The sequence below is a fragment of the Macrobrachium rosenbergii genome, chromosome 46 (genome assembly GCF_040412425.1).
Source record: "Macrobrachium rosenbergii isolate ZJJX-2024 chromosome 46, ASM4041242v1, whole genome shotgun sequence".
In the NCBI taxonomy this organism is placed as follows: domain Eukaryota; kingdom Metazoa; phylum Arthropoda; class Malacostraca; order Decapoda; family Palaemonidae; genus Macrobrachium; species Macrobrachium rosenbergii.
The window spans coordinates 3,875,562-3,899,000 of record NC_089786.1 but is presented as its reverse complement, the minus strand read 5'-3'; the positions used below and the strand labels follow the sequence as shown (position 1 = coordinate 3,899,000).

Below are 23,439 nucleotides of genomic sequence, written 5' to 3'. Positions count from 1 at the left end.
TTTGTTAAAAAATACGCTTCACTAATTAATTTTGCAACCTTCCAATTAGCTCTATAGATGCCTCTTTTGCTTATTAATACCTTCTAGGAACTTATTTGAGCATAACGATTTTTTTTTTCACTTCCAAACATTAAAAAATAACGAATTTTATTAACTTATAAACGTGATCGCGTGATTCACCACTGGCAAATCTCTCTCTCTCTCTCTCTCTCTCTCTCTCTCTCTCTCTCTCTCTCTCTCTCTCTCTCTCTCTCAGTATTTATTCTCTTTTGCATATGGAATGAGAACTGCTACGCATACCAAATTTACACATTGCATAAATTTATATCATGTACATACATTTATTTTTCTCAGTTGACAATGCGTATTAAGTTGCAAAACTCCAGGGAATACGACAAAGGTGCGTTAATTCTGGCATTTGTAGCCTGCGAAATAAATTCGAAGATGAATTTTCAACACCTGAAAATTAACGATGGAAAGAATTTCCCTCACTGCCAAATGCAAGGTGAGTTATAATGTCTCTTTTGGAATACCAGATTATTTGCTTTTGACACTTGAAGCAATTCCAGAGAATTTTAAATGAAGGCCGAATGAGTAGATCCTGAGGGATTTGTAAATTTCTCCCTTTCATAAAGGATCTGTAAATTAAATTTCAGCCTGTGGTTTAGGACGTCTAAAATTCTTTGGCGCCTTTTAATTCCTGAATTTGCTTCTCACAAGCGCAGAATGGACTCTGTGAAACGAGGAATAATTCACCGTTCTGTGGTGAGATCTCCCATTCACCAAATGGTATATCACACATCTAAACAATCAGGATTCTCTCGAGATGATCGATAAACACACAAAGTGAAAGAGCCACAAGTGCTTTGTTTATAATGTAGAATATAAACTTCCCGTGGCTTAGTAAGTCAGATGGAGTAAGAAAGAGCCACCGTCAGTTCTGATATCACTCTTCATAGGTTAGGAAGTAGTAAGGGAATGAAGCTCCCAGCCTTATCCCTTGAAGAAAAAACAAATGTCAGCTGGAAATGACGGAACAGGAACGTCTGAAAACGTGATTGACTCCGAGAAATATTGCTCTGTTGTTTGTTGGCTTTTGTCAAGAGGATGAACTTCCCATATAGATTGTCAGTCATACCAGAAGCCAAAGGACTCCTTGGCCATTGTACCAGTGTTACCAACTGCAAAAACCATCTTTATCCAGGGAATATGAGGTGGCTTAGTAGAGCTTAAAATTCAATCTTCATATCTGTGGAATCACTGTCCCAAAGAAGTAAGACCGAGTTGGGAGAACTGGTACAACCAAGCCTGCAAGATGCTTTTGTCTGAAAAGGCCATGGCTGGTTATTCTAAAATTAAAAGAACAGTAGGCCGTAAGTTCCTAGTGAACAAATCATAAGGGTCTGGCTTTTATTTTCCTTTTCTGAGTTTCTTTCTCTGACTACTTCCTTTCCTTTTCCTGAAGTTCTTTCTGTTTGCCTATCTCATATTCATCTTATTTTGGAGCAGGTAAAGACTAATGTAACCTCTACTGTGAGCATCGAAGTGGAGATACCTCATATTTTCACTTGCTTAGTTACTGATTTATGTATTTCCAAATGACTGGAGTCACTTCAGATGTAGAATCACATATGCCATCAATTATGTGCATTTCAAAACAACGTGAAGTATCTACTGATGGTAAGAGGGAGAATGCCTATAAGTCAAAACAGATTCATACTGGAAATCAGAAACAATAGTATCGTATGAAGGGTGCTGTAAGCAGAGTCCTCTACGTTAACACGGAATAAAAACAGTTTCCATGTTTTGTTTTCTTTTAGACCAGTTTAACAACGAAATGTGGAATGAGGTGGTCAGATAAGCCTCCACTGATAAAAAATAACTTGAAGAAGCTCACGTATAATTGCAAGGAATGTGGAATGACCAAACCGACATTCAGATTAAGAGAAGTAATATCATGTACCTTCCATGCTTTCAAGATTCACGACCAGGATCACTGACAGCATCCCTTGTCTTCGCAGCATCAGCAACAGATTGATAAAAGCGCTCAAAAACGAGCGAAGATTGCAGAAGGATCCTCCGTACATTGACAGGTAATGATGGAGACTTCCCAAAGTTTGTGCACAAACTTTGGAAGATGAAGTCCTAACATTCACGGAGTACCGGTAGATTGATAGACTTGGATTGTTAGTCATCCTAATTCAAAATGATTGAGATGAGATTCCATCCAGCAACTGATGGCTCATTACCCATAGGATTACACGGATTTAAAATCTGAGTTCCCAGCAAATGCTGGAACGGAAGTTTCCATTTGTTCACAAGATTTGGAGGAATTATAATTGTTCAAGGAGATTGGAGGTTCTCCCACAGTCATAAAAAAATGCACAAGGGGCAAAACTTCCACAGATTCTGGAAGACTTGAAAAGGAGTTCCAGAAATTTACTGAACCTGAGAAGGACCTCATCAAATCCACATTATTGAAATGTGCTTCCTACCACTTTTAGAGATTGGTAGAGGCCTCTCACAAATTGATAAAGGAAGATGTTATAGCCTGTATATCTTTGAACTATCAGCAGTCCCTTGGATCTCTACACCCTTGATAGTTTTAGTATCTACAGAAGATTCATTAAATGATAACCACAGTCTGTATAGTATACATACGACTATCTGTTAAGGGCACAAGAACAAATGTATCATATATTAAAAGTGATCTGATTCTTCTCTTAATGAGCAAAGTTCAAATGTAAACAACGAGAAATCAAAAAAGACAGGAACAGGCTTCAGTACACCTGGGGATATGTTCCAGATTCACAAATACTGTGAAAAGAGCTGAAATATACATAATAAACAAGGGACATTAACCAGCTAAGGGATTTTTGATGAATGGCCACACATGACAGACCTGGAAACAGTCTTTCTCACTGACACAGGCATGACAAAAGTTGCTAAAAGATTCCCTGGGACAGTTCACAAAGGTGTGGACTGAAGTTCCCGAGTAAGTGCAGAAAATGAGGCAGGAGTTCCCAAAACTTCATGAAAGTGGAGATGGTAGTTCTCAAAGATTGATAAATACAAAAGGCAAGAATTCTCTAAGATTCAAGAATATCGAGGAAGTTCCGTTTCCCAAGATTCATATCGATAGGGAAACTATGATTTGGAGTTTCCATGGGTTCCCAGTTAACTACAAAGGTAGGATGTGGAGTTTCCATGGGTTCCCAATGATTTACAAAGGAAGGATTTAGAGTTTCCACGGGTTCCCAATGATTTGCAAAGGAAGGATTTAGAGTTTCCACGGGTTCCCAATTAATTACAAAGGTAGGATTTGGAGTTTTCATGGGTTCCTAATGATTTGCAAAGGTAGGATTTAGCGTTTACACGGGTTCCCAATGATTTGCGAAGGTAGGATTTGGAGTTTCCATAGGTTCCCAGTGATTTGCAAAGGTAGGATTTGGAGTTTCCACTGGTACCCAATGAATTACAAAGGTAGGATTTAGAGTTTCCATGGGTTCCCAATGAATTACAGTACAAAGGTAGGATTTAGAGTTTCCATGGGTTCCCAATGAATTACAAGGTAGGATTTGGAGTTTCCACGGGTTCCCAATGATTTTCAGAGGTAGGATTTAGAGTTTCCATGGGTTCACAATTAATTGCAAAGGTAGAATTTGGAGTTTCCATGGGTTCCCAATTATTTTCAAAGGTAGGATTTAGTTTCCATGGTTCCCAATGATTTGCAAAGGTAGAATTTGGAGTTTCCATGGGTTCCCATTGATTTGCAAAGGTAGGATTTGGCGTTTCCAGGGATTCGAAAGGATTATGCCAAGAGTTCCCAAAGAATCAAAGAAAGCCGGAACAAAAGTTAAAAAAAAAAAAAAAAAAAACGGAAGTGGGAGTTCCTACTGATTTACAAAGATGAGGATAATAGTTTCCCATGAAGATGGGAACAGGAGTCCCCAGTGATGATTCTCTACTTTACATCAAAAAGTGGGAGAGACATCAATCTCACTGGTGGGAATGACCACAGAAACTCTTCCTTTTATTTATATTTATCCTTTGATGGACGGAAGTGCGACAGCAAGGTAGAACAACGTTTGTATTGCAGTGTTTTCACTATCAGCATTGAAAGTGAAAAGGAGACGTATTAGATTCCTATATATGAAAACAACTCGAGACGAAAGATTTATATAGGTACCGTATAGTTTTGTTCCCACCCGCCCCCTTCTCTCTCTCTCTCTCTCTCTCTCTCTCTCTCTCTCTCTCTCTCTCTCTCTCTCTCTCTCTCTCTCTCTCTCTCCTTAGGTAACTAATCACTCTGCCGTCCTTGGCATACATGTTATGTCTCCTCACAGCTTCTATAATATTATTCAGCTCAGTGGAAATGTATACAAACACCCAGCGTGAATCAAACTGCTATGATGTACCATGGAATGTGGTTCCTGCTTTAGATAATTTTGGGGAACCATCTATTATTGCTGTCATAATTTAAAAGTAAATGAAGTATTGAAGATGCTAGACTGAATCAGTGCAAAGAATACTTCAGAAATAGACTCTTAACCTAAGAATTCAGCGGACCTCTGTCTAATGCTGTAACTTGGCATTCCTTATACAACCATTAAAATCTTTCGAATGCCTCAGGAAGCATCACTAAAATCTCAGGAACTGTTAACACGACGGTGCGCAAACATACATTAAATACTCGTACATTGCACCTCAGCATGTTTGCCTTTCCTACATAATACCGCATTTGCGCGCCTGTTTGTTTTACAGGCGTAAACTTACAGGCGTCGAGTGCCAGTGTAACCCTCCCGAGGCAGCAGGAATGCCATTGCCCGCATTGGCACCGTGCCTTGTTTATCTTACACTGCTTAACTTTCATTTTTATCTTCTCTCTTTTGCTGATGCTTATCCTTCCCTAACTGCCTCATTTGCTGAATAGTTTTCACATTTTTTTTTTTTGTTTACTTGTGAATTGGCATTACCACTAGAACTGTGCCCCCAGATGGTTTATTTGCTTCTGAAACCAAGTGTTGGACCGTTACAGATATTTTGGCACGAGAGAGAGAGAGAGAGAGAGAGAGAGAGAGAGAGAGAGAGAGAGAGAGAGAGAGAGAGAGAGAGAGAATGCAAGTGTACTTCTTAGGCATGGGTTTAAAAGTGACATTTCAGCTAAACTGACTTCAGAAACTCTGAAGACACACTGAACTATTATTGCCTGAAAGTTGCTTTTCAACTCCACCCTTACTCGGAGTATGTCATATTGATTCACTCATGCTATTTTCATATACAGCATTTTGAGAACTTCATTGGGCTAGGTTTTTTTTAGAGCATTCACTTTAACGACTCACAGGCCTCATTGTGATCCATTGCCAATATAACATCAAGTCATTCCAGGGGCGTGAGACTGACATATTCGTTATTCATATTCATTATTCATTTAAATAATCTGCGTACAGCTTTGATGGAACTGAAAGCATATTTCTTTGTGAACACTATTTTCATCTACACAAATTCTCTCTCTCTCTCTCTCTCTCTCTCTCTCTCTCTCTCTCTCTCTCTCTCTCTCTCTCTCTCTCTCTCTCTCTCTCTCTCGTAAATAGAAAAGGAATTAATATAAAGAAGTTAAAAGAAAGATAAAGATGCATGCCAAAAACTTACTTAGTCAAAATCATTTTAAAAAATGTCATTTTAAAAAATGTATCGATTCATAATCAAAAAATGTATTTAGTCAAAATCAAAAAAAAGTATTTAGTCAAAATAAAAAAAAATGTTTTTAGTCAAAATCAAAAAGTGTATTTTTTCAAAATTAAAAAATGTATTTTGTCAAAATCAAAAAATGTATTTAATCAAAATCAAATCTGAAGCTTTTGTCATATTTTGGTAAATTACTACTCTCATTCACTAACTCAGAAGTGGGCTGCCTCATTGTGACTCAGTATTTATTCCTCTTCTTCTCCTCCTCCTCTTCCTTCTTCTTCTTCTTCTTCTTCTCCTCCTCCTCCTCATCCTCATCCTCCTTCTCCTTCTCCTTCTCCTTTTTCTTCTTCTTCTTCGTCTTTTCCTCCTCCTCCTCCTCCTCCTTGTTCTTCTTCTTCTTGTGCTCCTCCTCCTCCTCCTCCTCCTCCTCCTCCTCCTCCTCCTCCTCCTCCTCCTCCTCCTCCTCCTCCTCTTCTCCTTCTCCTTTCTTCTTGTTCTTCTTCTTCTTGTCTTTTCCTCCTCCTCCTCCTCCTCCTCCTTCCTTCCTCCTCCTCCTCCTCCTCCCTCCCCTCCTCCTCCTCCTCCTCCTCCTCCTCCTCCTTCTTCTACTTCTGTCTCTCTCAGCTCGACCCTCCTCCCATGTATATATATAAATAAACTTCGGAGCTGTCTTCAGTTCTTTATCATATACTCATAACCTTCCTGAAGTTCTCGAGGCGCAGAGGAAGACCTAACCCGACCTCCCTCTCCCCAGACCATAATCTCCGAGATGCACCAGATGGAGGACGAGCTCAAGCACTTGGAGGAGAAGGGCCGGAAGATGGAGCAGGACACCGAGATGCTCAACATGCTGGCGTCTGTCGCCGGCGCCAGGACGCGCCTCAAGGGTCTTCTGGCCGAGGCCGAGGCCAAGAAGACCGAAATTGAGGTGACTTATGGGAAAAATTTATTTATTTATTTATTTATTATTATTATTATTATTATTATTATTATTATTATTATTATTATTATTATTATTATTATTATTATTATTAACTAGTAAGTGCTATTTCTGATAAAATTATTATTATTATTATTATTATTATGATTATTATTATTATTATTATTATTATTAACATAAAAATCTGTTTCTAATAAAATAGCATGAGTCACTATTAAAAAATGCCTTATTATTAAAAAATTATGAATGGTATTATTATGATTATTATATTATATATATATTATTATTATTATTATTATTATTATATATATAAATATATATATATATATATATATAATATAAAAAATATATACAATATATATATATATATATATATATATATATATATATATATATATATATATATATATATATATATATATATATATATATATATATATATATATATATATATATATATATATTATAATCTACCCCATTGTTGCCACGATTATCAGCCACGAAAATGAAACAGTAACATTCCACTTGCAGAACAAACACAGCGAAAGCGACAGACAGAAGTTCCACCTCATCGAGTACCAGCAGATTCTCCAAGAACTCGAGACTTGGGTCACTGAGACCTTCAACCAGCTGACGGCTGAGGTTTCCCTCAGCTCGGTGGCAGCCATCGAAGAGCAGATTACCATCAATGAGGTCTGTAGTTTATTTTATTATTATTATTATTATTATTATTATTATTATTATTATTATTATTATTATTATTATTATCCAGACGTTTCGGGAGTCCACACTAACGTTTACAAAAGGTGAATGGCTCTGTGGACTACCGGAGTGTTGGGATAATAAATGAACTTTGGTCAGCTGCTTTGTATTATTATTATTATTATTGTTATTATTGTTGTTATTGTTGTTGTTAGCAAAGCTGTAAGCCTATTTTGAAAAACAGAGGGCAATAATCCCATGTACCCAAGTTGGGAAAAACAAATAGAGAAGTTAAGAATAAATTGTATGAGATGAATAGCAAACGTACTAATTAATTGTGCGTTCCATGTTGCAGCTATGGAGATTGGCACCAAATTCAATTTACTACATTTAAGACACTTTTCTTCTCTACCACTTTTCCTTCACTACCAGGCTTTATGTAGCCTAGTCGGTGCTTTCATTATTTTTTTAGTCTCGATTATAGATATCCTATGGCAGCAAGTAAAAGGCCCACAAAATCAAAATTACCACCAAAACCATACATTTTGGTTGACACTGCTTCAACCCTGATTAATGATAAATGTGGAAAAGGTAGGTTTCTGTATATATACTATATACAGGTTTGGAATAACAACTTTGACAAGATTAGAGACTTAAGATTGGCTTTCTCGTTCTATGGTTGGAAGGGTCAAACGTTTGGTCTGCTAAGCACCCTTGGCTCGCACATGAGTTGCCCACTTTGGTGGGTGAACCTGTCGAAACTAGCCTGAGAATAGATCTTAAAATTTAATATTTCTTTTGTAGTTTCATTTCTAAAGGTCCCCTATGGTATTCTTAGTTTTGTTGATGATGGCAGATTGCAAAGTCTTCATTTTTGTATAGATAGCTACTCTTGAAAGCAGTTTGGTCTGGAAGTGGCAAGATCTTAACAAAATCACAATACTTTAATGCTTACCGAGTTCTGATGTTTAGCAAACTATGTTAGAACGGCAGGGTCCCAGGCATAACTACTTGTTTATAAGAGTTTTCTTCCAAGTGAGTTAGACCTGTGGACTAGATGATTGTAATCCCATTAATTCATGAGGTTTTATGTTTATGGAGTCAAATTAAGTGCAAATTTAATGACCCTGACCTTTTTCAGGGAGTCAAAAATGTTTACAACACCCAAGGTAACTTCTCAAATTTCAGGTCATCAGCACTTTTCTGGAATACTTCCTTAGTCTAAAAAAATCACTCGAGAATGTGCTCTTGGTTGAACATAACCTTATAATGACTTTTATTGTTCAAGGATATGAATGCTTCTCAGATTATTTTACATTCGCCTTTTCCGTGTTCAGACCATGCAACGAGATTTGACACGACGTGAGCGGCAATTAGCAGAGCTTCGTGGCAAGTGTGAACGCGTCAAGGGAGACCAGCACATTCAGTCACTGGCCACTGAGATGAAGAATCACCTGCTCTTCTTGAGCCAGACAATTTCTGAAACGCGACTAGTCATTCAAACTCGCCTTCAGCAATTGCGGGTAAGTCTGTGCTGCCAGTCGATGTCCGATTGCGTATGTTTACCTCTGCTTGCATTATTACCATTGGAATCCTCTGTAGTTTCTATCACAACAGTCTGAAAGTACCTTTCAATTTTTCCCTCAGAGATTGATTAGCCTGCTTATTGTAGTAATAATTGTGCCTCTGAACAGCATTTGATCAATGATGTGGGCAAATTTTGTACATTGCATGTAAAACATTCACCGTACTATGCATTGTAGCTTTATGTTAATTTTCTGTGTTTGATTTCCTGACTTCTTTCTGTAATATATATTCTGTGTTAGCATTTTGTATTGTATGTCAACTACCAAGTAAAGCAGGTAAAATATTTTCCTGGATGTTGTTTCATGATTGAGGTAAAAACTGATGAAATTCATTTTAGGAGATCCTGGCAAATGAGACTGCAAGACTGGAAGCTACTAAACAAGACATAGTTAAAGACTCTGAAAGCCCTGTTGTGAAACAAGAACCACAGAGGACGGAGGAGCCTGAGGTCACAGAAGTCATCACGGAGCCCACAGTCTACCAAGTCATTAGAAGGAGAAGCATAAAGAATGTAGTTATGATTGATGGTGAACCTGTGGAGACTGAGGAGGTTGTTGAAGAGCCAGAAGAACATGTCATAAAACGGTCGTTGTTCGTTGATCCTAGCTGCACGACTACAGTTGTGAGAGCTATAAGGAGAAGAATAATCAAGACGGTGACGATGGTTGATGGGAAACCAGTAGAAAAGGAAGAAGTAATCGAAGAGCCTGAAGATGTCACTGAAGAATTTACTGAATCTGATTCATCAAAGTTCCTTGACTCTGTTTATGAACCTGGAGTGTCACCTGTGATCTCTGGCAGCCTTCCTCAGAGACTTAGAAATCTGGTAAGTTCTGAGACTGAGTTCCTAGACTCTGCTGAAGAGGTGCAAGAACCAGAAGCAACAGTAACAGCTCAGCAGTTCATTAGAAGATTAGTCAAAAGAACAGTAATGGTGGATGGGAAGCCAGTTGAGATTGAAGAATTTGAGGATCCAATTGAACGTCAGAAAGAACTGACACAGAGATCCAAACCTGGTGAACCAACTGGCAAAATTTTGGCTGTGAAACCAACAGAAACTGATGCAAACAAGGAAAAGAAAAAACCGCAGGAAGTGACACAATATGGTCAGCGCATTGAAGCATTGGAAAAAACATGTAAAGTCATAAAAAAGAGAATAATCAAGAAAATTGTTATGATTGATGGTAAACCTCAAGAAACAGAAGTAGTGGTTGAAGAACCTGAAAATGGAGCAGTGGACTCTTCAGTGATGGAAGTAGAGTTTCAACCTGAAATTACAACTACAAGGAAAATTATTAGAAAGAGAATCATTAAAAGGATTGTGATGATTGATGGAAAGCCCGTAGAAAAAGAAGAAGTTGTAGAAGAACCAGAAGAGATTACAGAGGAGATGTTGCAGGGTTTGCCTTCTGATTCAGTGGTTACAGAAACTGTCTTTGAGCCAGAAATCACCATGACAAGGAGAATAATAAGGAAAAGGATAATCAAGAAAATTGTTATGGTTGATGGAAAACCTGTCGAGACTGAAGAAGTTGTTGAAGAACCAGAGGAAGTTACTGATGAAATGCTCCAAAACCTTCCTGCAGACAGAATGATAACAGAGACAGTAACTGAACCAGAAATCACCACAACAAGAACAATTATCAGGAGGAGAATAATCAAGAAGATAATAATGGTTGATGGGAAACCAGTTGAGACTGAAGAAGTTGTTGAAGAACCAGAAGAAGTTACTGATGAAATGCTCCAAAGCCTTCCTTTAGACAGAATGATAACAGAGACAGTAACTGAGCCAGAAATCACCACAACAAGAACAATTATCAGAAGGAGAATAATCAAGAAGATAATAATGGTTGATGGGAAACCAGTTGAGACTGAAGAAGTTGTTGAAGAACCAGAGGAAATTACTGATGAAATGCTCCAAAGCCTTCCTTCAGACAAAATTATAACAGAGACAGTAACTGAGCCAGAAATTACCACAACAAGAACAATTATCAGAAGGAGAATAATTAAAAAGATAATTATGGTTGATGGGAAACCAGTAGAGACTGAAGAAGTTGTTGAAGAACCAGAGGAAGTTACTGATGAAATGCTCCAAAGCCTTCCTTCAGACAGAGTGATAACAGAGACAGTAACTGAGCCAGAAATTACCACAACCAGGACAATTATCAGGAGGAGAATAATCAAGAAGATAATTATGGTTGATGGGAAACCAGTTGAGACTGAAGAAGTTGTTGAAGAACCAGAGGAAATTACTGATGAAATGCTCCAAAGCCTTCCTTCAGACAAAATTATAACAGAGACAGTAACTGAGCCAGAAATTACAACAAGAACAATTATCAGAAGGAGAATAATTAAAAGATAATTATGGTTGATGGAAACCAGTTGAGACTGAAGTAGTTGTTGAAGAACCAGAGGAAGTTACTGATGAAATGCTCCAAAGCCTTCCTGCAGACAGAATGATAACAGAGACAGTAACTGAGCCAGAAATCACCACAACAAGAACAATTATCAGGAGGAGAATAATCAAGAAAATCATTATGGTTGATGGAAAACCAGTTGAGACTGAAGAAGTTGTTGAAGAACCAGAGGAAGTTACTGATGAAATGCTCCAAAGTCTTCCTGCAGACAGAATGATAACAGAGACAGTAACTGAGCCAGAAATCACCACAACAAGAACAATTATCAGGAGGAGAATAATCAAGAAAATCATTATGGTTGATGGAAAACCAGTTGAGACTGAAGAAGTTGTTGAAGAACCAGAGGAAGTTACTGATGAAATGCTCCAAAGCCTTCCTTCAGACAGAGTGATAACAGAGACAGTAACTGAACCAGAAATCACCACAACAAGAACAATTATCAGAAGGAGAATAATCAAGAAGATAATTATGGTTGATGGGAAACCAGTTGAGACTGAAGAAGTTGTTGAAGAACCAGAGGAAGTTACTGATGAAATGCTCCAAAGCCTTCCTTCAGACAAAATTATAACAGAGACAGTAACTGAGCCAGAAATTACCACAACCAGAACAATTATCAGAAGGAGAATAATCAAGAAGATAATTATGGTTGATGGGAAACCAGTTGAGACTGAAGAAGTTGTTGAAGAACCAGAGGAAGTTACTGATGGAATGCTCCAAAGCCTTCCTTCAGACAGAGTGATAACAGAGACAGTAACTGAGCCAGAAATTACCACAACCAGGACAATTATTAGGAGGAGAATAATCAAGAAGATAATTATGGTTGATGGGAAACCAGTTGAGACTGAAGAGGTGTTGAAGAACCAGAGGAAGTTACTGATGAAATGCTCCAAAGCCTTCCTTCAGACAAAATTATAACAGAGACAGTAACTGAACCAGAAATCACCACAACAAGAACAATTATCAGGAGGAGAATAATCAAGAAGATAATTATGGTTGATGGGAAACCAGTTGAGACTGAAGAGGTTGTTGAAGAACCAGAGGAAGTTACTGATGAAATGCTCCAAAGCCTTCCCTGCAGACAAAGTGATAACAGAGACAGTAACTGAGCCAGAAATTACCACAACCAGGACAATTATCAGGAGGAGAATAATCAAGAAGATAATTATGGTTGATGGGAAACCAGTTGAGACTGAAGAGGTTGTTGAAGAACCAGAGGAAGTTACTGATGAAATGCTCCAAAGCCTTCCTTCAGACAAAATTATAACAGAGACAGTAACTGAACCAGAAATCACCACAACAAGAACAATTATCAGGAGGAGAATAATCAAGAAGATAATTATGGTTGATGGGAAACCAGTTGAGACCGAAGAAGTTGTTGAAGAACCAGAGGAAGTTACTGATGAAATGCTCCAAAGCCTTCCTGCAGACAGAATGATAACAGAGACAGTAACTGAGCCAGAAATTACCACAACCAGGACAATTATCAGGAGGAGAATAATCAAGAAGATAATTATGGTTGATGGGAAACCAGTTGAGACCGAAGAAGTTGTTGAAGAACCAGAGGAAGTTACTGATGAAATGCTCCAAAGCCTTCCTGCAGACAGAATGATAACAGAGACAGTAACTGAGCCAGAAATCACCACAACAAGAACAATTATCAGGAGGAGAATAATCAAGAAAATCATTATGGTTGATGGGAAACCAGTTGAGACTGAAGAAGTTGTTGAAGAACCAGAGGAAGTTACTGATGAAATGCTCCAAAGCCTTCCTGCAGACAGAATGATAACAGAGACAGTAACTGAGCCAGAAATCACCACAACAAGAACAATTATCAGAAGGAGAATAATCAAGAAGATAATTATGGTTGATGGGAAACCAGTTGAGACTGAAGAAGTTGTTGAAGAACCAGAGGAAGTTATGGAAGAAATGCTTCACAGTCTTCCTCCAGATTCTGTGATAACAGAAACAATATGTGAGCCTGAAATAACTACCACCAGAAGAATTATTAGAAAGAGAATTGTCAAAAAAATTATCATGGTTGATGGAAAACCTGTTGAAACAGAAGAAGTTGTCGAAGAGCCAGAGGAAGTTACTGAAGAGAACACTGAAATCCTTCCATCTGAATCAGTAATTACTGAAACAGTGTATGAGCCAGAGGTTACAACAACAACTAGAAGAATTATAAGAAAAAGAATAATCAAGAAAATAATCATGGTTGATGGGAAGCCCGTAGAAACAGAGGAGGTTGTAGAAGAACCAGAGGAAACAACTGATGAATCTGTGCAGAACCTGCCATCTGACTCTGTGATTACAGAGACTGTTTATGAACCAGAAGTGACCACCAGAAGAATCATCAGAAAGAGAATAATTAAGAAAATCATCATGGTTGATGGGAAACCTGTGGAGACAGAAGAAGTTGTAGAGGAACCAGAGGATGTGACTGAGGAAATGATAGAAAGTTTCCCAACAGGTTCCACTACTACAGAAAAAGTGAGAAGGAAGCGTATCATTAAGAAAATTGTTATGATTGATGGTGAACCTGTTGAAACTGAAGAAGTTGTTGAAGAACCTAGTGATGATATGGCTGAAATAGCGCCTGTGCAGTTGAGTGATTCGCCACTAAGCAGAACTTTGTACAAACCTGAAATTAAGGCAACAGTGATTCAGAAGAAAACAATAAAGAAAATGAATATGGTTGATGGTAAACCAGTTACAACAGAAGAGGTTGTTGAAGAACCAGAGGATTCTGTTATCAGTGTTTTTGAGAATGTTCCTTCAGACTCCTCAGTTACTGAAAGTTTGTCCCACCCAGATGAAACATCGCCACGAATCATAAGAAGAAGAGTAGTAAAGAAGATTATTATTGTTGATGGTAAACCCACAGAAACAGAAGAAGTGATTGAAGAGCCAGACTCAGAGGGTGCCTCTGAAGATGAACATCCTTCAACTCCCACTTCTGGCGGTATTCGTATCATAAAGAAAAATATAAAGATTCGTCGATTTGTCCGCATTGTAGATGGTAAGCAGGTGGTTGAGGAAGAGAGATCTGAATCCCCAGATGAAGTTATGGAATACTCAAAGACTGGTGATCAAAGTGAAGGAATAACTCTTCCCATTAGTCAAGATGTTGAAAATGTTCAGTTTGAGCATGGTGATGTAACAGGTGTCCAACCCCATCAACCAGCAAGAGTAGTTAGAAAAATTAGAATAGTGGAAGGTAAACCTGTTGTGTCAGAGGAAATTTTGGAAGGTGGTGAGCCAATTGACAAAGAGACCTTATCAAGTGACATAAAAACTGTTCAAGTCCATGCGGTCAGGCGTAGAATGAAAATTGTTAAAAGGGTACAGATTATCAATGGTGAAAGAGTAGAAACAGAAGAAGTTGTAGAAGAACCAGAGATGCACTTTGGCATGCCTGATGATGAATCTGGAGTAACAATAACAGAATTTGTTGCACCAGAAAAGGACAACCTTCCTGACAAAGATGAAAAAACAGTAAATACTTTCCCAGCCCCAGTGTCTGCAGCTGAGGTTCCTCAAAAGCCAAAGGATGCAGAGAGCAACTGGAAAGAAAGCCTTTATGTGTGTCAGCCTAATGATGATGAAAAGCCATCACAGATTCTCTCTAAAACATCAGACATTACAAAATCATTACCATGTGAACCTCCTAAACATTCAGAATCTGTGTTAGGTGTGTTCCCAGTTCCTGAGGACTCTTTACCACAACCAGCAAGGAAGGATGATAGCCAGCCAAAAGATAGTAGTGAGGATGATGATGATATCTCAGTCAACGTATGGACAAAAGGGCTCTACAATAAGAAACCTGATGAGCCATGTAAAAGTAGTAAAATCCCTGACTCTGCTGACAAAGCTCCTTCTGTAAAAATGCATGAAGAGCATGCCAGTGAAGGTGACCCTGAGCCATTCCCAGAACCTTCTAAGTCTTTAAAAGATGTGACACGGGAAATTTCAATTTCTGAGGAAAAAGAAACTGATGTTCCAGAAAATATTATCAGTGAAAAGGTAAGCATTATTGAAAAATCTGAAATTCTATATTCCCTGTCCTTCCCTTCGCCTAGTGAGCTTTCAGTTGTGGAAAAAGATAGAGTGCCAGCTCAGTTAGAGGAAGCATACACTGATGATGCTCCTTTCCCAACACCTGAAGGAAGAGAAGGTGGTGTTGCTCAACTTCGAAAATTCTTTGAGACACCTAAAGTATTTGAAACATCTGTTTATAGAAGAACAAGCATGGAAGAAATTGCAGATCTCATCCAAGGCAGAGTTGAGCCTCCCATGTCCCCTGATTTGCCTGTGTTTCCTCCTAGTGATAGTGCGTCATTTAGTCCATTCCCTGTGCCAGTGGGTGATATTCCAGAGCCTGAGAATTCAAGTTCTCATGTGCCTAAAGATTTTGAAGGAGAGCTGAATATATTTAAGGGAACCACATATTCACCAACATCAAAATTAAGAGAAGCAGGGAGTATCACCATGGTGCCATCTCCTGCCCCTCCTGTGCCAGTAACTGCCCCTGACTTTTATAGTAAAGATTCTAAAAGCTACATTCCTTTCGCTCAGCCTCAGGAGTTTGTAGATCATTCTGCCTTCCCTACAGTTTCTCGAGATGATAACTCTGATCTTGTTCATGAATCAACACATGGATCTGTGCCAAACTTCAGTCAAAGTCATTATTGCCAACCTGAAAAACAGCATGTTAATTCTATAAGTAATGAGCCAGAAAAAGCCCCAGCCTTGATAGATGAGAAAAGACCTAATTTAGATGATAAGATCATAGACTTCCCTAAACCACATGGAGAATTTCCTCAGCCAGTTTCTCTTGAAGGAAAACCAAAAGATTCTGATAAGGGCATAATAAAATCTTGGCCAGAGAATAAGTACTCTAGTGTTTCATTTGCTGAGGAACCAGAAACAATTCCTCAGTCAAAGAATCCTCCAGTATCACCACCAGTTGTAAAGAAGATAGAAGCAACAGATGTCCCACTCTTCCCAACTCCAGGAGTTCCAGCTAAAGAGGATATTGCTACTTCTTCAGATGTGACATCAGAAAAGGTAGAAAATGTATTATATGTAAATGAACCTAAGCCTCTAGATAGTAAGTCACCTGACCTGCATGAAAAAGGAATGAAACCTCCAGAATTTAATAGTGACACTGCAAATAACAAACCTGTAGAGCCTTTCCCTGCTCCAGCTTCCTCTCCTACTCAGGTTTTGCCTATTGACGGTCAGCCTCCTGTACAATGGACCAAAGAGAAATATTCTAAAAATGAAATCCAGTTCCATGATACAGGCTGTCCTCAAGGTGTTGAATTTGATCTTCCTGATTTACCCATGAAGAGACCAGATGATATGACTATTAACAAAGAATTCCCAGTACCATTGGCATGCTTCCCAGAACCAGTAAGTAATGACCAAGCTCCAGAAAATGTTGAAAAAACTGTTGTATTTACTGATGCTGTATATAATAATGCCAGAGTTAGTGAGGAATACACTCCCATAGTTGAACAAGAAAACCTGATGCAGACACCACCTGTAGTGCCAGTGTATGATACGGTGGAAGAAGTTCCAGTGACTCCTTTCCCTGAAATTCTTTCTGATGTACAGAAAAAGCATGTTGCCCTTGAGAAGCCAGAAGAAAAAGATATAGTTAGCCAAGAATGTAAAGAAAATATTCCATTGGAGCCATTTAAAGAAATTGTTTCTGTATCTCCACAAGAAGTTGACATAGAAGCTTTCCCAACCCCAGAATCTCCTGCTGCTCAGGTAATGCCTATTGATAGTCAGGCTCCTTTACAGTGGAATACAGATAAATATGATCAAAATAAAGTGCAGGTAAGTGTTGAGGAATATCCTGAAGGTGTACAAATTCAGTTACCAGATTTACCAATGAAGGGACCAGTTGTAGATGAGGATACGAAATTCCCTGTACCACTTCCTGGTTTCCCAACGCCAGTATGTGATGACCAGGAGCCAAAGATGGCTGATTCTCCAGTAACATTTACTCACAGTGTTTATAAGAAAGACACAGTTGCTGTAGATTCTTTACCAATTGTTGAACAAAAAGACCTAAAGCAGCCCCCTGTAATGGTACCTGTATATGAATTGAAGGAGGAACTTTCAGTTGAACCCTTCCCTGATATTATCTCAGATGCTCAACAAGAAGGAACTGTAATTGATAAACCAGTAGAGAAAGATGCAGTTACACCAGAATTAGGTGAAACAGACTCAACTGATCCTTTCCCTGCTCCTATTTCATCTCCTGCTGAGGAGATACCTCCTAATGTCAAGGGTCATTTACAGTGGACTGTTGAGAAATACGAGAAGAATGAAGTAAAGATCTGTGATGAGTCACATCCTGAATCAGGTGCAGAGGTACAGTTATCAGATTTGCCTATGAAGAAACCAGATGATGAGCCAACAAAGGAAGATTTTCCTAATCCAGCAGTTAGCTTCCCTGAGCCAGTTAAAGATTTCCAGGAACCACAGAAGGCTGAAACTTTACATATCTTTACCAAAGAGGTGTATACCAGAGACAAGATTAGTGATGAATCTCATCCTATTGTTGAACAAGAAAATCTAAAACAGCCTTCAGTTGTGGCACCAGAGTTTGAACCAAAGAAAGAACCTCCATTAACTCCCTTCCCAGAAATTCTTTCATTGGCTCCCCAAGACAAAACAAAGGAGGAATATACAGAAGACACAGTTTTACTAGAATCAAAGGAGGCGACGGTTGAATCTTTCCCTGCTCCTGTTTCTTCTCCTACTCGGGTTTTGCCTAGTGATGGCCAGGCTCCTTTGCAGTGGACTGTTGAGACATATGAGCAGAGTAAAGCAAAGGTGCATGATGAAGAATACCCAGAACTGGGTGTTGAAGTCCATCTACCAGAGTTACCAATGAAGAAATCGGATGAGGTACCAAAGGTCAAAGATTTCCCTATGCCAGCAGTTAGTTTCCCTGAACCAGTCAGAAATGATCTGGAACCAGAAAAAGTTGAAACTTCTCATGTATTTGCTGATGCTGTATATAAGAAAGACATAGTTGAAGAGGAACATGGTCCTATCGTTGAGCAAGAAGACCTAAAACAGCCACCAGCTATAATACCAGTGTATAAGCCAAAGGAAGAACTTCCAGTGATTCCTTTCCCTAAAATCACTTCAGAGGCACAGGAAAAAGATAATGCACTGGATAAACCAGAGAAAACCATGGTTGTTGAACAGAGAATTGAGGAAACACTGACTGATAAGTCTGAAGGAAAAGAATTGGTTGCACCAGAGTCTGAAAGTACAGTCTTAGCAGAACCTTTCCCTGCTCCTGTTTCTTCTTCTACTCAGGTTATGCCTGGTGATGGCCAGGCTCCTTTGCAGTGGACTGTTGAGACATATAAGCAGGATAAAAGAGAGGTACATGATGAGGCATATCCTGAAGAAGGTGATGAAATCAGTCTACCTGAGTTACCAATGAAGAAACCAGAAAAAGTAATTGATAACAAAAACTTCCCAGTCCCATCAGCCTGCCTTCCAGAACCAGCTGGTGGTGACCAGGTTCCAAAAGAGGCTGAGACATCAAATGTTTTCCGAGATGATATATATAAGACAGTGGAAATTATTGAGGAGTCACTTCCTATTGTTGAACAAGAAAGTCTGAAGCAACCTCCAGTTAGAGTGCCAAGTTATGAAATCAAGGAAAACGTCCAAATATCACCTTTCCCTGGAATTCCCTCTGACCCTGAGGCAGAAAATGTAGATGTCAAGGAGCTTCAAGAAAATGGTGTTGATCTACCTGGTTCTGGCGAGAAAGGTACAGACATAGCTGTAAAAAGCTTCCCTGAACCAACAGCGAGCAATATTAATGAAGTTCCCACAGTTACAAGTCCAACCACAACATGGACAGAGGACCTTTACAATAAGAGGAATGAAAATGATGACAAGGGATTGGCTATTCCTGCTGATGAATCAGTAACTCCTTCGGAAACATTACCAGTGAAGAAACCTGATGAACCAATTAAAGCAGTGGAATTCCCCCCACCATTTGGAGATGCACCTCAACCATCAGGGAAAGAAGATTCCTATCCAAAAAGTGCAAATAAATCTGAAACTTTCACAGATCCCCTTTATATCCAAAATAAGTTTGATGATAAATCCACTCCATTTACTGAGGAAGATCATTTGAAACAGACGTCTCCATCTGTTCCAGTGTATGAGGACACTCAAAATATTAAGGTGGAACCTTTCCCTGTAGTTATATCAGAAACAGAGAAAGTACCAGTAACTGTGCAGAGTGAAGAAGTAAACAGGAAACAGATAGAGGTAGATTTCCCCAACATCAAAGTAAATAAAGTAGATGTCTTGCCAAGAGATCCCTCTACTATTGTCCCTTGGAAAGATGAAACTTACACCAAGAAAGAAGTGATTGTAAGTGCTGAAGATATCCCTGACAATAAATCAGTACCTATGGTGCCTGCTTTCCCAATGAAAAAACCTAGTAAGCCAGAGGATGATGATAGCTTTTTAGCACCAGTTGGAGAATTCCCAGCTCCTTCAGGAGACTCACAGGATCCTAATCCAGTTTTAAGTAGAGACAATGCCTTTACCAAAATGATTTATGAAAAAGAAAAGGAGAATATAAAACCTACAGAATTCATTGGTGAAAATGATCAAGAATTAGTAAGACCTGTTACTGTACCTGAATATAAAGAACCAGAAATTACAGAACTCAGACCATTCCCAGCAATTGAAATTGGAGAGGAAGCAGAAGAACCTAAAGGAATTAATGAAAGAACAGTTGTGAAAGAGCCACCTTTAGAATCTGTTGATACAGAAGAAATCTGTGAACCAGAAACTACAACCACAATCAGAAAAATCATTAGGAAGAAAATAGTCAAAAAGATTGTTTATATTGATGGCAAACCGGTTGAGACTGAAGAAGAGGTTGAAGAACCAGAGGAAATCATCACCAAAGAAAGTGGTGTAGAAGAACCAGACTCTGTGAGGGAAAGAGAACCTTTAGAATCTGATGTTACAGAAGAAATCTGTGAACCAGAAACTACAACCACAATCAGAAGAATCATTAGGAAGAGAATAATCAAAAAGATTGTTTATATTGATGGCAAACCAGTTGAGACTGAAGAAGAGGTTGAAGAACCAGAGGAGATCATTACAAAAGAAAGTGGTGTAGAAGAACCAGACTCTGTGAGGGAAAGAGAACCTTTAGAATCTGTTGTTACAGAAGAAATCTGTGAACCAGAAACTACAACCACAATCAGAAGAATCATTAGGAAGAGAATAATCAAAAAGATTGTTTATATTGATGGCCAGCCAGTTGAGACTGAAGAAGAGGTTGAAGAACCAGAGGAAATCATCACCAAAGAAAGTGGTGTAGAAGAACCAGACTCTGTGAGGGAAAGAGAACCTTTAGAATCTGTTGTTACCAAAGAAATCTGTGAACCAGAAACTACAACCACAATCAGAAGAATCATTAGGAAGAGAATAATCAAAAAGATTGTTTATATTGATGGCAAACCAGTTGAGACTGAAGAAGAGGTTGAAGAACCAGAGGAGATCATTACAAAAGAAAGTGGTGTAGAAGAACCAGACTCTGTGAGGGAAAGAGAACCTTTAGAATCTGTTGTTACAGAAGAAATCTGTGAACCAGAAACTACAACCACAATCAGAAGAATCATTAGGAGGAGAATAATCAAAAAGATTGTTTATATTGATGGCAAACCAGTTGAGACTGAAGAAGAGGTTGAAGAACCAGAGGAAATCATCACCGAAGAAAGTGGTGTAGAAGAACCAGACTCTGTAAGGGAAAGAAAGCCTTTAGAATCTGTTGTTACGGAAGAAATCTGTGAACCAGAAACTACAACCACAATCAGAAGAATCATTAGGAAGAGAATAATCAAAAAGATTGTTTATATTGATGGCAAACCAGTTGAGACTGAAGAAGAGGTTGAAGAACCAGAGGAAATCATCACTGAAGAAAGTGGTGTAGAAGAACCAGACTCTGTGAGGGAAAGAAAGCCTTTAGAATCTGTTGTTACGGAAGAAATCTGTGAACCAGAAACTACAACCACAATCAGAAGAATCATTAGAAAGAGAATAATCAAAAAGATTGTTTATATTGATGGCAAACCAGTTGAGACTGAAGAAGAGGTTGAAGAACCAGAGGAAATCATCACCGAAGAAAGTGGTGTAGAAGAACCAGACTCTGTGAGGGAAAGAAAGCCTTTAGAATCTGTTGTTACCGAAGAAATCTGTGAACCAGAAACTACAACCACAATCAGAAGAATCATTAGGAAGAGAGTAATCAAAAAGACTGTTTACATTGATGGCAAACCAGTTGAGACTGAAGAAGTGGTTGAAGAACCAGAGGAAATCATCACTGAAGAAAGTGGTGTAGAAGATCTAAATTCTCTGAGGGAAAGGAAGCCTTTAGAATCTGTTGTTACAGAAGAAACCTGTGAACCAGAAACTACAACCACAATCAGAAGAATCATTAGAAAGAGAATAATCAAAAAGATTGTTTACATTGATGGTAAACCAGTTGAGACTGAAGAAGAGGTTGAAGAACCAGAGGAGATCATCACTGAAGAAAGTGGTGCAGAAGAACCAGATTCTCTGACGGAAAGAAAGCCTTTAGAATCTGTTATTACAGAAGAAATTTGTGAACCAGAAACTACAACCACAATCAGAAGAATCATTAGGAAGAGAATAATCAAAAAGATTGTTTATATTGATGGCCAGCCAGTTGAGACTGAAGAAGAGGTTGAAGAACCAGAGGAGATCATTACAAAAGAAAGTGGTGTAGAAGAACCAGACTCTGTGAGGGAAAGAAAGCCTTTAGAATCTGTTGTTACAGAAGAAATCTGTGAACCAGAAACTACAACCACAATTAGAAGAATCATTAGGAAGAGAATAATCAAAAGGATTGTTTACATTGATGGCAAACCAGTTGAGACTGAAGAGGAGGTTGAAGAACCAGAGGAAATCATCACTGAAGAGAGTGGTGTAGAAGAACCAGACTCTGTGAGGGAAAGAAAGCCTTTAGAATCTGTTGTTACAGAAGAAATCTGTGAACCAGAAACTACAACCACAATTAGAAGAATCATTAGGAAGAGAATAATCAAAAGGATTGTTTACATTGATGGCAAACCAGTTGAGACTGAAGAGGAGGTTGAAGAACCAGAGGAAATCATCACCGAAGAGAGTGGTGTAGAAGAACCAGACTCTGTGAGGGAAAGAAAGCCTTTAGAATCTGTTATTACAGAAGAAATCTGTGAACCAGAAACTACAACCACAATCAGAAGAATCATTAGAAAGAGAATAATCAAAAAGATTGTTTATATTGATGGCAAACCAGTTGAGACTGAAGAAGAGGTTGAAGAACCAGAGGAGATCATCACTGAATTAAGTGGTGCAGAAGAACCAGATTCTCTGACAGAAAGAAAGCCTTTAGAATCTGTTGTTACAGAAGAAATCTGTGAACCAGAAACTACAACCACAATCAGAAGAATCATTAGGAAGAGAATAATCAAAAAGATTGTTTATATTGATGGTCAGCCAGTTGAGACTGAAGAAGAGGTTGAAGAACCAGAGGAGATCATCACCAAAGAAAGTGGTGTAGAAGAACCAGACTCTGTGAGGGAAAGAAAGCCTTTAGAATCTGTTGCTACAGAAGAAATCTGTGAACCAGAAACTACATCCACAATCAGAAGAATCATTAGGAAGAGAATAATCAAGAAGATTGTTTATATTGATGGTAAACCAGTTGAAACTGAAGAAGAGGTTGAAGAACCAGAAGAAATTATCACTAAAGAAAGTGGTATTGAAGAGCTAGATTCTCTGAGGGAAAGAAAGACTTTAGACTCTGTTGTTACAGAAGAAATCTGTGAACCAGAAACTACAACCACAATCAGAAGAATCATTAGGAAGAGAATAATCAAGAAGATTATTTATATTGATGGTAAACCAGTTGAAACTGAAGAAGAGGTTGAAGAAAGAGGAAATTATCACTAAAGAGTGGTATTGAAGAACCAGAGACTTTAGACTCTGTTGTTACAGGAGAAATCTGTGAACCAGAAATCATCA

General features: G+C 38.5%; 1 protein-coding gene across 1 annotated transcript in view; it reads left to right on the top strand.

Annotated features, from left to right (window-relative positions):
* LOC136830105 (uncharacterized) overlaps window positions 1-23,439 on the top strand; it is a 375,313-nt gene that overhangs the window by 281,947 nt on the left and 69,927 nt on the right. Inside the window, 7 exon segments of the mRNA XM_067089297.1 lie at window positions 6,446-6,619; window positions 7,163-7,324; window positions 8,671-8,856; window positions 9,258-11,033; window positions 11,308-11,337; window positions 11,401-12,186; window positions 12,535-23,351. Coding sequence (XP_066945398.1) covers window positions 6,446-6,619; window positions 7,163-7,324; window positions 8,671-8,856; window positions 9,258-11,033; window positions 11,308-11,337; window positions 11,401-12,186; window positions 12,535-23,351 — 13,931 coding nt within the window.